At 43.3% G+C, this 16,090-nt stretch overlaps 1 protein-coding gene across 3 annotated transcripts; it reads right to left on the bottom strand.

The window, feature by feature from the left end:
* Window positions 1-4,944: 4,944 nt before the first annotated feature.
* On the bottom strand, window positions 4,945-15,325 carry LOC114688738 (putative leucine-rich repeat-containing protein DDB_G0290503). 3 transcript variants are annotated; one of them, XM_028863264.2, is made up of 7 exons: window positions 14,963-15,322; window positions 12,810-12,972; window positions 11,838-11,969; window positions 10,588-10,771; window positions 6,626-6,741; window positions 5,579-5,673; window positions 4,945-5,412 (listed from the first exon to the last, which is right to left on the bottom strand). In XM_028863264.2, exons 1-7 carry the CDS (start codon window positions 15,093-15,095, stop codon window positions 5,264-5,266), a joined length of 972 nt encoding a protein of 323 aa, XP_028719097.2. In that variant the 5' UTR covers window positions 15,096-15,322; the 3' UTR covers window positions 4,945-5,263. The 3 variants fall into 3 exon arrangements, with proteins under 3 accessions (XP_028719097.2, XP_037057675.1, XP_037057676.1); XM_037201780.1 differs by lacking the exon at window positions 11,838-11,969 and having other exon boundaries at window positions 14,963-15,324; XM_037201781.1 differs by lacking the exon at window positions 5,579-5,673 and having other exon boundaries at window positions 5,319-5,412; window positions 14,963-15,325.
* Window positions 15,326-16,090: the final 765 nt, after the last annotated feature.

Raw genomic sequence — 16,090 nt, 5'->3', positions numbered from 1 at the left:
ATCCCCCATATTTCCCAATACCCCTACACTTCCCACCTGGTGGGGGGGTGCTTCCCTGATACTCAACTCCTGGTGGGCCCAGTCATTTCACCCATGCGGCATAACATTGAGCCATGGACATGCACCATGGCTCAGGGCCAGCACTGTGCCTATTAGAGCATGTAGTAGACCTGAGAATTCATTCTAGAGTTGATGGAAAATGGAATGTAATGAAACGTGTGTCAAAATGAAAGCAATAGGAGTCAAGCAGATGAATGGCAAATAGTGAGGGCTTTTGGATCATGTCCTCTCTGTGTGCCTTCATCAGTCTTCAGATGTGACGCTACACCTTTCCTCCATGGAGAGACATGTGGTGCTTCTGACCTGCTTCAGGAAATTGTCAGGAAGTCCTTTCTAGGTTTTCAGGGGAGATCTGAGTCTTTCCTCACATTAATACATGCACTCAAATAACGTCCTATGTCAAACCCCATGTTTTGAGATAGCATATTCTGAATATCATCAAGTATGAAATAAAGCCTAAAGTCTGGCTATAATTAATGAAATGTGTTCATATTTGATCCTGAAGTGCAGCATTTATATAAATTTAAAGGTGAACCTATGTATATCTTGTTCTCTTCATGTAATTTTGCATCCACTTTTCAGTAATTTTTGTTTTAAAAGTATCTAGAGATTGAAATATACAAGGTACTTCATTTACCTGGAATATTTTTTCACTAAGTCTTTGAGACATTAGTCTTCTTCCCCCCCCCGAGACAGGGTTTCTCTGTGTAGCGTTGCGCCTTTCCTTGAACTCACTTGGTAGTCCAGGCTGGCCTCGAACTCACAGAGATCCACCTACCTCTGCCTCCCGAGTGCTGGGATTAAATGCGTGTGCCACCACCGCCCGGCTGAGACATTAGTATTCTAAAACATGCAATAACCACAAAGGCTATTTAACTTCTGAAGTGCCTTGGAAATTTTGACTTTTGTAAGAATGTTATATTGGGATAAGTATGTGATTATTGCTGTAACTGGTTAAATGCTGAAACCTGAACTGTCCACAGGGGCCTGCACAGAACAAATGACCAATAGCCTTAGACCAGGGAAGTGTACAGGCCACAAAGGACAGACTCTCAAAGGCACAATGCCAAGAAGAAACATGGCATTTCAATGACTCACCCTGGAATCTTCCTTGGTGCTTTTTCACTGGTTATTTCCAGTGAACTCACTCACCTGCATGGCAGAGTAACTTCACTTTTGCCTTTTCCCATGAATTACTCTGGACAAGCAGTTTCTTCAAGCTAGACACACAGCAACCCTCCTCCCATCAAGAATTCTTCCCACTACAGTGAGCTTTTATTAAGAGTGTCATTCATTTGAAACAAAATTCAGCTCAAATTTTTCACAATGCACTTTAATAATAATATTCTCTAACTTTCAGAACCACAAGAAAATCCTCTAAGGCAGAAAGCCACAAGTTGATCATGAAAAGTACCAGGGAAGGGCCACTGAGATGCCCAGTTGGGTGGAAGGAAAGAGCTTACTCCTCCTAATTTGTTCATTGACCTCTATATAAACAGAATGACAGAATGGCATGATGTGTTGTGTATGTTCATTCTCTATCATATGTATGTATGTATTTCCCCCTCTCAAAATAAGTAAATGGATAGATATTATTATTTTAAATTTGATCGGTAGATTTCCATACACTCATCATATGAAATAATTAATTTTTAAAATAATGAAAAAATCGATGCAGCTCATAACTGTTTGTAACTCCAGTTCTAGAGGAATCAACACCCTCACACAGGCATACATGAAGAAAAAACACCAATGCATGTAAATTAGTGAATAAACAATTAAATTTTTGTATTTGATAGTGGTGTCAGGAGCCCCAGAAGCATCCCACAGAACTAACTAACCTAGGCTCATAGTGAACCACCAACCAGGTAGCTTGCATGGGACTGACCTAGGCACTCTGCAGATATTTTACAGGTGTATAACTTGGTCTTCTTGTGAGACTCCTAACAGTGGGAGCAGAGCTTGTCTCTAATTCCTGCTTTTGGACCCCATTCCTCCTACTGAATTGCTACATCCAGCCTTAATAGAAGAGGTCATGCCTAGTCCCACCACAACTAGATATAACATGGCAGACAGATATTCATAGGAGGCCTGCCCATTTCTGAAGAGAAAAAAGAGAAGGAGGAATGGATGGAGGTCAGGAAGAGTGGAGGTGGGTGGAGGGTTGAGAGGAGAGATGGAGGTGAAATTTTGGTTAGGATGTAAAAATAAAAATAAACAAATAAATAAAAACATTCATTACAAAAGAGGGGGAATATTGATGTTTATCATATTTAAATTTGAGATACTAAAAAATGTCCCTCAAGGGACATTGCCACTTACTCTAACTTTATAATGTGCTTGCAGTTGTACAGGGATAGTTAAATCATGCTAGGCATAATTTTGAGCTGGTCTAATACATAATATGTTTGCCTTGTACTTGGAATAATTATATCATGTTTAGGCATTATTATGACCTGGTTATTGTTTTACATTTGGAAATTAATCATGACATAAAAAGATATAATTGTGTGTCAAGTTGACATGGGGTGAAGTTGTGATGGCTCTTTTTGGTTGTGAAATTTACTACATCTGCAATTAAGCAAAACCCAAATATGGAGGGGTACACCTGTGAGGTATTTTTGCTTAATTTGAAGACAGAAGATACACATGTAATCAGATCTTTGCATAAGGAAGACATTCCCTTAATCTAGATATTGATGGAGAAAGAAACACCTTTACCTCAGATGTTTTGAGCCCAAAACCCCACCTGTAATCAGCCAGGCCTTGTGCTGGAAGCCCATATAAAGAAATGGAAGAAGGGAGCTTTTGCTCTTTAGCTGCTTGGTCTCACCTTGCTAGCAAGTTCATTCCATCACTGGCATTGGAGCCAACTTCTTTGGGATTCCAGACTATACTACTGATGGGTGAGACATCAAGTGTAGTGGACTGAGAAACTGCTGGATTCTTGGACTTTGTCATCATAGCCAGCCAATGTTCAAATAGCTGGAGCACAGCCTCTAAGTCATTCTAAAAAATAGCCTTCTGTATATATAGAAATTCATTCAATAAGTTGTTATCCCAATGGAACCATGACCAATGCACCAGCCAGGTAGAGAACTTTTAGAGTAGTTTGGGTCTCACAACAGCCTTATCTCAGTTATAAATCCACATGGTCACATTCCCTTAACCTGTGTTTTAGGTGATGATTTGATGCTGGCCTACTAGGTTTCTATACCTTCTGGGCAAGAAAGTAAAATAACACAAGTCTGAAATTTCTCAAACGGAACACACAGTAATCTAATTAAATGAGTAATTATATGAGATGGAGAGATTCTAGCTTAAGTGAGGAATTAAAAACCAGATGTCTTAGCTTCAGTGGGGTAAGACCTGGCACCCCCTCCCACACACACAGGAAGATCAGAGGACAGTAGGTTCTTTTTACCCTTGTTGTGACAGCTCCAGTCTGGAGACCCAGGGGATAACTTTCTTTACACATTAAATCTCTGCCTCACTGTCAGTCTCAGGAGTCAGATCTATTCCAGAGGAGCTTCACCAGAGTAAATCAGTCTCTGGAAGAACTTTCTCAATATAATCTGAGATCTGCTGTGGTAAAAGAGCAGCTTCAACCACTTCTCTCCTTTTTTAGTTTTGCACAGAATCACTCTGCACCAGAGACATGTGGCCCCTGATGCAGGCTCCATCCACTCCACCTAGTCATGAGGTTCCTCCCAACATTGCTTATCAGACCATCAAGAGGGATTCCTCATCCTACCTCCACCCCCAGGAGGGTCTTCTCAATTTTTATTACATCAGACTGGCTTAATAGGTGTTGTCAACCTAGAAGAGATCTAGCATATCTGTTCTAATCTGACAGTCAGTGACTGGGGCAGGATCCTGAACCTATGAGAGCCCTGAATGGATGTGTGGCAGCCTAAGACAATTAGCATGCCTGTCCCTACAGTTTTCAATAAACTTCAGTCTTTGGTGGGGAGTGATCCAATCCACCTAATACAGCACACAGGGCTGGGAGGACAAGGGTCTATTACAGGGACTGTGGAGATGGCTCACCCATTAAGAACATTTATTCTTGTCTCAGAAGACTCACAGGACAGACAGCTAACAAACCTTTTTAACTTAAAATGCAGGTGGAATCTGCCCTCACCTGGCCTTTGTGGGAATTGCATGTATGTGGTGGCAAAACACCCATAAGTATAAACAAAAGCGCCACAAAATATCCTAAATTGTCTTGCAGGAAATCAGCTCTGCTGTTCACTTATCACTCATGATATATTTCAATCCTTTATACAAGTTTAATGAGCGTTCTCATTTCCTGAGAGGCCTGGAACAATATACTTGTGTTTCCCTTTAATTTGGTCTACATGAAGTTCCGTGAACATGTGTGTACAGTGTACAACATTTTACTCGTAGCTAAATATATGACCTCAAGGATACAATATGTCTAATTTTTCTATTATGTAGTGGGTATACATGAGGTAGGCTATACACCAACATCCAAGTCGCCACCCCCTGTGTAGCCCCGAGGCCCATGGCTGGGAAATCTGTGTGCAGCCCAAGATTCCAGGAACTTACTGAGATACATCCAAGCCTGTGATTTCTGGGTTTGCAGGCATGTGAAACCTCATCTGACTAAAGAAGAGTCTTAGAGTGAAAAGTTTGAAATTTATTTTATTCATAAAATACATTCATTTTACTCAATGGGAGTTTTCAAAACAGCAGTCATTATATACAGTATATAGCCTTAGCAAACTATTAAAACAATGACAAGAATAAAAGTATAACAAAAATTAACACAACCTTAAACAAAAATGAATAAAACCAAAAACCAAAGCATAAATATCCTAAGATATAAACCAAAAAAAAAAAAAGGAAATTTCAGTTTCCTTTGGAATTTCATTATGGAAGAGCAAAAGAGGTGAGGAACTGGCGTATTCTCTGTAGTGAATTATCTTCAGCAACACTTGCCCATGACATGGCTTCAGCTTGAAGACTGCACTAGAGAGAATCTTATGCTTTTGGTGTGGTCTGTCTGGATGGCAGTGTGACATTAACACCGTATTCCTTGTCAGATTTCCATCACATATGGAGTCAGGGTTTTTAGTAATTTGTGTTGTGTTCTCTGTATATTAGACTTGTTTTTACACAAACTTTTATCTGGGGATAGTGAGCCAACAGATGTGGATCCGATTGTGGCTGGACCGCCTCATGGTAGGTTGATATTTGCCTCACGAGTGAGTTCAAAGCTGAAAAGAGGTGGCATTTTCTGAGGAGGCCTTGAACCTGGAGTGTAGAATGTCATGCCTTCAAGGTGTCTTTGGCTTCTTCCAGCCTTCCCAGTCTCCTTAACAGGTACTGTCAGGGAAAATCAGAAAAGAAAATATGATTCAGAAACAGTTTTGCTGTGCACATGGCAAGAAAATCAGGGCTATTCATCCCTAGTAAACAAAAGTTAAGGAAGGAAACACACCCCATGAACACCCTGGCTGCTGGGGATGAGGCTCAATGGTGGCTGACTTGCCTGAGACATAGTGTTTCTGCTTCAGCAGCTCCATCTGCAGGAGGCTCTCATCCTGGGCTGTGGTCTGCTCCAGTTCCTGCTGGAGGTTTTCAAACCTAGGGGAGAAAGGCAGCTGGGGCACAAGCCTGGGGGGACCTGCCATGTCAGCTTTTGAGCCCCACCAGATCTACTCAGCTAGACAATCGAGCATTACCTTCAGCTGAGCTCATTCCCTGCTTCCCCAAGGGAAAAGGGTCAGAGAGCACCTGGGCAGGATTTTTTTTCTCAACTTTTAAAAACTGCTAGAAGTTGAACTGGAAAATACACACTGTGCTGGATTAGAAGAAACAGCATATTTCTCCAACAGTCCAAAGACATCATTTTGGAGAAATATCAGTATGACAAAGTCTGAGGCACAGGTCAGGAAAATGTAGCTGGCCTTGATTAGATACCAGGTGAATGAGAACCTCCTGGAAAACTCTATGCCTGCCCTCTAGTGGAGCCTACACAGCAATGCAGAGAAGGCTCTGATTAATCCTACAGCCCAGACCCCTGCATGGGATTAACTTGTCAACTCCTACTCTGTTTATAACCAGAGTAAATCTTCTCATGAGAAACTGATAAACACTGCAGAGAGCCTGCAATCAGCAGGAGTGTGCTGTATTCAAATCTGCCGAAGGGTAGACACTTATCTCTAAATGTGATGTTCCTGATGGAAAATAAAGTTGCAGGAGGACACACTTTCTTCATGATTGATGAATCCCCTTGTAGGTTTCTGGCTACCATGGGAATATTTGTGGGGAGATCAAACGTTAGATTTGAGATACTCGGAGCATACTAGAGTTCTCAGAAGGGAAGAAGGGGACACAATCCCCATAAGACCAAGGAGAAAGCATATTGCTTCCTGGACAGAAGTTCCTATTGACTGAGTCAGCAATGACACTCTGAGGTGTTCCTTCACTGGCTGTGGTTAGGAGCTTTACCAATTGAACAGAAACTCAAGAGGACAGAGATCCAGGTACAGTGGACCCACTTAGATCCCCTGCTTCTGGAAGCCTGGGCTCCTACCTCATCTGGGACACAGTGAAGTGATGCTGCAGCTTTGCTGCCAAGTCCCTTTGCCTGGTGAGCAGCTCCTTCTGCTTCATCAGGGACTGAAGATCTTCCTCAAGTCTTTGATGTTCCTGTTCATTAGAACATTGTGTTTTTAGGAGAGGGTTGTCTGTACCCCTGTACATATAGACTGCATGCACACACACACACACACACACACACACACACACACACTTGAACACACACATGTACATGGATGCACACATACAAGCACACTACATTGTCTCCATGTTTGCTTTACCAGATAACACTGATGTAATATGAGATCACCTGGGATACTATGAAGAAGAAAGTGACCTTTCATTAACCCACAGCCTCTCTACCCATATTCCAGTAGAGAGAAAGGAAAACGCAAGATGCTCTGAACACAGTGATGTGGAGAAGATTGTGTACTTTTACTCTGTTTAGATAATTTTTCATTTTATTTTTACTTTATATGTGCAGGTGTTGCCTGCCTGTGTGTCTGTATAACACATGCATGCCTGGTGATCTGGGAGAAGAATTCAGTATGCAGATAAGTCAATGTAATGCTTGCCTTGTAAACCTGTACACAGACAGCTGAACCCCAGGGATCCTTTACCAGTAATCCAAGCTCTCCTAGCAAGTTCTCCAGTCTGCGAATTGAAGGCTTAGTTCCCCAGCACAGGACCACTGGATGGCAATGGGCCAGCCCCTTGCTCTCACTCAATGCTTCCCAGTGCCTCCAGGGAGAGCAGCTTCCTCCTAAAGAAGCTCTCTAAAGCACAGGTTGCCTCAATTTAGGCCCAAAGCAACATGCTCAGAAACTAGAAAATCTCTAAACTCAGGAGTCTATATTAACCTTTCCTCCAAGTAAGATGACTGTGTCAGGGATTTCTTTGAGTAACAGAAGGTTGACTAACTCAGCGAAAGGATTGCATGTATTATTCCATGTTTAACTATATTCCATAGACCACATTGTATGTTTGCACTCATCAAGGATGTGCACTACGGAGCAGAGGCGATCTGAGTTGGAGTCTAGTAAAAAAAAAAAAAAAAAAAAAAAAAAAAAAAAAAGTTTCTAGTTGGGGTGTTCTGATGAGTCCTGCTGTAACCCTGTTGTCCTCTCTTCTCTGTGGACACCTACTTTCCACTCTGGAATCAATGGTCCACTTGGAGTCTGCATTCAACATTCTGAATAATTTTAAAGAGCTTCTCACAGGCTACAACATCTTACACTCCTACCAATATCTGATAGTTCTCATTTCTCCCAACCTTCCATCAGGCCAATTTTAACTCAGTATGAAGAAGTTTGGAATAAAAGCAGTTTCTGAGTGCTGCAGACACAACATGGAGTGGGTGCTTTAGAGTGTGATGAGCCTAAGGGGTGCACTGAGACAGCCTCTTCTCACACCTCAGCATAGCTGTGCGACTTCTGCTGGACTGAGATGCAGCCACAAGACTCTCTGCAGTTCAGAATTTCTCAGAGAATAAATCCAGGCCAAGCTCCAAGGACAAGGTTAGCTGAACCAAGGTTAGGCAAAGGTGAAAGGAAAATGGCAGCAGCAATGAGGAGAAGAACAAAACAGGATGCAGGGAAGTCATCAGTGGTCAGCCACCATTCACCCAGACAGAGAAGGACACAAACCCTCAGGCAGCCTTTCCTCTTCTCAGTAGCCTCTTTCTCACCTTCATGGATCCCATTACTTTGTTTTTATCCTGAAGATTTCTTTGCAGATAAATAATTCTGCCTCTACAAATACCTGAAAAACTTTTAGCCTTCATCAGTTTTCTGTGTTTTGTTGTAGTTAGCTGTGTGGACATGCAGAATGATGGACAACATCATCTGTTCTTTGACTGATGCAAAGTGGTACTAACTAGATTAGGGATAGTACTTTCTCATTCAAATCTGTCTCCATCATTCTTAAAGATGTTCCATTGTTCCGTGAGTGAGTGAACATACACATAGAGGCTCAAACACATATTTTCATACCCACAAAATTACACATAAGAAAACACACAAATACACACACACAACTCTCTTGAACCCAGAAGGGCAAGGGACGAGGCTAGAATGTTGCAACTCCTTTTGTACTACAGGGAGAGGTAGTGGGTCCTCCCTGCTGTCTACAAGCCTCTTAGACACAGCCAGGCTTTTCTGCCCTGTCCTGAAATTATTTCCCCTCCTAGGACAGTTTTTATCACAGACTCAATGATTGTACAGATAAATAACAACCTCTGCACAAATGAGTTTGACCACACAATACCAAGTGCCCATGGAAGAGGGCTGGACATGAAGCCTCCTGATAGATCCAAGTTGACCCATCATAGTCTCCTCACTAAACCTGCCCAGATTCTGACACAAAAGACATTGATTGCACTTGAGAATGGAAATCACCATTGTCATTACCCAACAACTTTTGACTGGATTACAGTGCATATTATGTGAAAACAGCCCCAGTTAAGTCAGTAGGAGGCTACTTAGGTCACCCATAGCACTTTCTTGAAATGCAATATTCTATACAACTAGTAGGAGGAGTCTTTCTAAGACACAGCTATAAATATGATAGAGTGAGCATCAAAATGTCAGGTTCCATGTTGTGTAGGCAGTAAGATAAACCAGACATTTCATGGGATGTTATCTCTATTCAGTGAAAGAAAAGTCTACATTGATTTTTAAAATAGCTCCATTGTTTGATTTTTTTATTTATTACAAAATGCATTTGTTCCAAACCAATAAAAAAGTGCAGAAATTAAGAGAAACCAACAAGTCAGTTTACTTTCTGACCAAATGAATCATTTATCAATGAGATGAGACAGTAAAAGACAGGAAGCTCTAGTGTGAGGAGACAGGGATCCAAAGACCTGTGGCTATCCACTTAGCCAGAAGAGAAATTTTCAGGTTCAGTGAGAGACCTGGCTAAAGGGAATAAGGGAGAAAGCAACAGAGGTCACTTGATGTCATCATCTGGCCTTCCAACAAACCCACAAATGTAAGCATCCTCAGGCATGTATACACCACACACACACACACACACACACACACACACACACACACACACACACTCACCACAAATCATAAGTGAACAGAACGCAATGAGGAGGACATCAACTGAATGAGGATGGCATTACCAGTTGAATTGAGACTCCTCACACTAGCTGTTTCAAGTGAGACCCACAGTTCTGCTTTCCATCATTTTGAGACTAAACATGCCTGGGGAAACATGCTGTGCTTCTGCAGGCTATGTTGGTGCACTTGGAGAAATTGTTCTCTTAAAATCTCAAATCTGCCACCCTGACCCTTGTCTGTCATAAGCCCTGGCCACATCCCTGGTCATCCAGTGAGCTTCCGAGTGTAAGATCCAGGATGGGAGAACTTGCCTTGCCACTCAGAGCAAACAGTACTGACAAGCTGTTACTTAAGTTTCTGTCAGTGTGAACCAAGAGCTTGGCCTGGTAAAGAGAACACCATGGCAGTCTCAGAAGAAGAGGGTAAAATAGTATATGACACCCAAAAAGATGTCCACAAGACCCAGTCATTTGGCTTTTGTAGGGGACGTTCCTCCTTCCATGCTGTTTCTGCCTCTGATCTCATATGACCTATGCCGAGCAAATGAGACCCAGACCCTTGAACTCATTCACACAGATCTCTGTGCTACTCCCTAAGTGGCTCCCATCACAGTACTGCTGCCCCATACTAGCATATTGGTGAGTGACATGTGATTGACCCATCTCCCTCAATGGACTGCAAGCTTCTAGCAGAGCAGTAGGTTTCCTTGCAGTCATGCAGTGCCTTCCAAGAGGCTAACTCCCCAGAAAGACTTGTGAATGATCACAGAAATGAACTATTGGGTGGGATGGGTCAGGTGGATAAGTGAGTAGATGGTTACATGGGCGTGTGTGTATATGTGTGTGTATGGGTAGACAAGTGGGGGCTTGGCCCTGCTGCTTCAACCTACCTGCTGCTGCTTTGTCCAGAGGTCATAGATCTTCTCATGGGCCTCCTCACAGAGCCTCCTGGCCTCCTCACAGGACTCTTGTAGTGAAATCTGCTCCCCATGCAGCTTTCTGTTGTCCTCTTTCAACATGCTCACTTTTTCCCTTAGCTGAGTCCATTCACTCAGGAGCTGACTGTAGAGGGTGCTGAAATGTCACCAAAAATGATGAGCTCCACCTCCATCTCCCACTCCTGCTCCCTAATACCATGATTCCTGAAAGATCCCTTGTCCCCATTCCCAACAGCCCTTGTTTGGAACCCAGATTAGCCATGGCAGCATCACTTAGGTGCAGGCCAAAGCCAGAGAATAGCCAAATTCCCGAAAAATTCCAACAACTTCTGAAGACCCTGACTGTAAAGGATCCATGTTCCTCTGAAAACTGGATCCCCCGCTTCCCCCATACAGACCCTGGTGTTTAATTGTTCACAGTATTGGGAAAACATGAGCAGGTAGAAGGAATCCATGCTCTGAGCAGGACAGAAGATCCAGCAGGAATACATTCCATCTTTGTGTCCCATAGAAACCATTCTGTGAGCTCCTGCCAGAGCCGCAGAAACCATTCATGGTGCAAACCATGTTTTCTGTCTAGAAGCTCCAGAATTTGACAGGAAAATGTTGAGAGGGGCTCTCAGACTCTTCACTCTTTGGAGAACTCAGTTTAGGAGGCACAAGTCCAAGAGATATAAGGCAGGCTGCTTGCTAAGAGGTAAACAGACTAGAAACACAGCCCAACTTTGTTCTAAGGTGAAGAAGGTGCTGAGGGATGTTTTACTGTATACTGTGAATATGTGTTGCTCCCATTGGTTAATAAATAAGCTGCTTTAGCCTATGGCAAGGCAGGATGGAGCCAGGTAGAAAAATCCAGACGAGACAAAGAAGAAAGTCAGAGGTAGAGCATATGCCAGCTGCCACCCAAGGAGAAACATGCCAGCAGCCTGGCCATGCAGAAGCCATGTGGCAAAATATAGATTAACAGAATGGGTTAAGTTAAGATGATATAGCTAACTAGCAAGAAACTTAAGCCATCAACCATACAGTTTGTAAGTAATATAAGCCTCAGTGTGTTTATTTGGGACCATTTGATGTAGGAGTTAGGTCGGACAGATTCCTCCTGATAGCTGCATCAGGCAGGACTGGAAAAACTTCAGACTATCAGAAGCAGTCCTTACCAATTTTTACTAAATTAGTAAATTACTAAATTAGGCACTCACTGGTAGGAGTTGGTCTGCTCACTCAGCTTCTTGCACTTGTACGAGGCCTCACAAACCTCCTTGGGGAATTTCTTTACATCTGACATCTCCTTCTTATGCTGTGTTTTCAGCATGTCAATCTCAGATTTCAGCCTGTGGTAGGGCATGGCCCAGGAGAAAAGAACCCCATGAACACGGGTGTCAGGGACCACATGAATTAAGGTTCTGTTTTGTACTACACTAGCCCACTGGATGTCACACCCTGAATTCTATACTGGATCTCCTGGTGTGCATTAGACTTGCCTCACTGTCCCAGGGCCAGGAAAGGCTGGGTGTCAATAGGGAAGGAGACAGGACTACATGAGCTCCCTCAGTAGCCCTGGACAGGTAGACTAGCTCTCTAAGAAGGTCTTGGAGTCTATGGCACAGATCCAGGTCTATCTGAAATCTGCAATGGCATTCCTACTGTCTTGAGAAAACAGATTCTTTCTCCTTATAAGGATACCCAGAACTCATAATCAGTATTGCCATGGAGGAGGCACTACATGAGGATGGCTGTATAAACTCCCATACACAGATAGAATGTCACAGAAATGCAGATAGGGGGCATTGTCTCATAGTGTAAGGAACAAGCTGAGAGGAGCAGAATTGAATTCCAGGCCTTCTGGTCACACACAGATGGACTGAGTAGGACCACCAGGCCCTTCAAGCTGCTCCCATAGCAAAAAGCAAAAGTAAATATCAATTCAGAGCACTGAGCATCTCCTAAAAGCCAATGCCTGTCAAGGCCTCTTGAAATGCATGTTGTGATCTTACTCCCTAATGCCCTACTCTGTAGATTGTGATTCAGGCCACAGGCTCTGGTTTTCATTTGGAGGAATCAGAACAGCCTATGTCCTATCTCACTCCTACAGGCTTCAGTTCTGCCTCTCAAATGCACTCAGGACACAGTAGGGTCAAGACAGTTACCAGAGAAATGGGCATGATGAATACCTGTTGTTCAACTCATTGTTGTTATAAAGGGCCAGGAGTTCCAGCAGTTCATTCCTCTCATTGGTCATCATCTGTAGCTGAAGGGTCAATTTATCCACCTGGTTCAGCTGCTGCTCCTGCTCAGTGAGGAAGACAGGTGTGGATGATGCCTTCCTAGTAGTCCCTGTAGGTACATAAACACAGTGAATTTGTACAGACGAATGGCATAGGGCCAAGAGAGATCATGTGGAGTCCCAAGAGGAGGCCTGAGGGAGAGGAAATGCATGGAACCCAACGAAGGCCCAAAATTCAGAGCAGATATCCTTAAACTGGGGTCCATAAGCGATGTGTCTGTCTCCAATCTCTGAGGATAGATACATGCCTCAGGCCCTACTGCAGCCCCACTGTCCCTGAAAGGCATAAGCAAGGCCAGTCATGTTGGCTTGGAATTGTCTCCAGATACCTGATATGATGCAAAAAAGTCCTGGATTGCCTGTTGCTTTGAATCTCCCATTCCTGATAACCTGTGTGCAGGACTAAAGGCAACTCAATGTCTCAGACCTTGGTACATGGATAGTAAGTTTCCCTTCCTGGTATTTATATCAGATATCCATGAAATCTACAGAAATCCACTGAGAATAAAGTGCAGCAACATCCTACCCTGAAATCTCATCAGTAGTTTTTGGTCCCCTTTAGCATTTGTTGACAATCATAATGAACTGAAAAAGGTCCCAGCAAAGCAGCTGCTTCCCTGACATTTCCTGGCCCCCTGCCAACTAATCATCAGATATCCTCCACTTTCGATCTGCTCTTTAGGAACCCAGGTAAGCTGCATAGACCCATTGCTTCAAATGATCACAGCTACTGAACCCCATTAAGAGAATGATCATGTCTTGCATCAACTGCTGCTTAGAAATCCAGGGCTTTCTATGCCAATTAGTGTGCTCAGTTTTGCCAACATATTGATTGGTGAACCCTTAAACACTTATTGAATGCCTCAATGGCAAATGGCATTGTCACAACACTGGTGATTCCACAAAAGATGCCAATGACACTCAGGATACAATAGAATTTCCAGAGAAGGGACAGTTAGGGTCACTGCTAATGTCATCACCTATCTGATAACAAACTCTTCTCCAATTCACCAAAAGCCAATCTGCCCTTTCCAGCACCTTCCCTGAGACAGGGGAGGGCCTTCTGCATCACGTCATTCCAATCCAGTGATCTCACTGATTCATTAGAATCTAGTTCATTCTAATTCTTTAGTTCATCATGTGTGGAGGGCAAGACTCGTCCAAACACTGCCCAGCAATGGCTCTTCTCATCCTGAAGAATGCAAACTAATAAGATGAGAAATAAAGGATGCTAAGAAATTAGCTCAGGATAATGGGAAAGGAAGATCAGTTCCACAAGGTGAACAAAGCAAATTAGAGAAGATCCACGGGGCAGTTATAATGTATGGGGATGGTGGAGGATTATGTGGGTCCTGTAAGAACAATGATAAGTCACATAGGTAATGATGAAACTTTTGCCAAAAGCTTCACCAGAATATATTCCATCCATCATGATGTTAGCAAAGGTGTTATCAACTATTAAAAGATGTGACTGAAAATACCTAAAGACTGGGCTTCCAAAGGTGAGCCCTCTGACACCAAGAACAAATACATACAGGAAGAATGATGTCCCAGACCTGCACTCAAGATAGAGGGAAGATGACTGGCTAGTGAGAGGGCATGAACTCAGAAACCTTAGGGACCACTGACATGCAGCAATTCTTGGTGGCTCCTGCCTTGCCAGTGGTTGTTATTTAAAATGTGAGAATCTCTAGCACTGGTCAGGGGACTTTACTCTCCTTGTTATTAGTGACACACACCAAAAGGCATCCAGTGTGGGTGAAGTGCAGGGCTGGTACTGCAACCTCTTTAGACCCTCTGGGCTTCCTTCCCACTCAGAGTGAAAGCAGAGGGCCCTCAACAGAACAGCTGTAGCCTTGACCATCCCTGGCTCTCTGCCAAACTAACTAAACTCAACTTTGTTCTGCTCTTGAAGAATTCAGAGGACTAAAATAGTCCCATTGCTTCTCAGAAACTCTCACCTGCTTAGCCTCACTCCTTGAAGGATCAGCTGAAGCTTTCCTCCTTCAGGAAGCCCCCCATCCCTTTCCCAGGACTCACTGTGCTTTCCCCAGAACCATTTATTTCTTGATGTGTGACATGGAGACTGAAGGCCATCTTCCTTCTGCCTCCCTTTGTTGTCCCTATGCTCGCAATCCTGTCTCCCAAGAATCCTGTTCAGTCTAGACAGCATGTCTGTAGGTGAAACACGAGGCACTGCACAAATGACACAGTGACAGTTGGCGTTGCCACAACACTGGTGACATCACATGGAATGCCAGGGCTCTCCAGGATACAGTAGAATGTCCATGTGCTGATGTCACCTGGTATAGCTATTTCATCCCTGTTACATACCTCACCCAAAAGTGACTTGAAACCAAGGTGCCATTTTCAGGAGCCTCTGGATTCACAATGGAAGCCATTAGTAATAATCCTCCTTCCAAAGCCAGAAATCTAGGCCTCTGCTTCATTAGAAAATTTATCTAAGTGAAGTTGAAAGCTCACTTTGCATGCACTGTCCAGGGTTGGATTTTCCCCTCCTTAAGATTCATAATCAATATTTTGAGAAAAAAGGATGCTCAGAAATTCGGTCAGGACAATGGGGAGTAGTAGACATGAGAATTCTGTAGTTAACAATCCCCAGGGAAAATCCTCAGAATTTTAGAGATTGGTGGGCTCAAAAATGTTACATAGTTAGTTATGAATATTCCCCCAGAGTGGCCGTAGAGCTCACTCAATCTATGAGGTTGTGAGTGAAGATGTGACTAGCTCTGGACAGGTCTGGTTGGAGCCACTGAGACCAGGTTAGCTCTCAGATGTTGAAAGCAAGCAATTCATGGAAAGAGTATGATGACCCAATCCTTGAATTCATAGACTGAGGAAAATGTAGTGGCAAGTCAGATTTCAGTGTGGGCTATGGAGAGGCATCATGAATGAAACACACACACACACACACACACACACACACACACACACACACACACACACACACACACACACACACACACACACACACACAAACCAGGCATTCAATCATGGAGTGGAACATGATGTAGATCACTGCTATGGTGCTTCAATCAGTAAAAAAAAAAAAGGCCAAATGCCTATTTTTCTAGCCATGTGTTCTAATCCACATGCTCTTGAATAGGTGGCACTGCTAGCTTTGGGTTGAAGATCCATTAGGAGAAC

This window comes from Peromyscus leucopus, unplaced genomic scaffold, assembly GCF_004664715.2.
Source record: "Peromyscus leucopus breed LL Stock unplaced genomic scaffold, UCI_PerLeu_2.1 scaffold_1422, whole genome shotgun sequence".
Classification (NCBI taxonomy): domain Eukaryota; kingdom Metazoa; phylum Chordata; class Mammalia; order Rodentia; family Cricetidae; genus Peromyscus; species Peromyscus leucopus.
The sequence above is the reverse complement of the archived record's forward strand: the minus strand, read 5'-3'. Positions and strand labels throughout refer to the sequence as shown.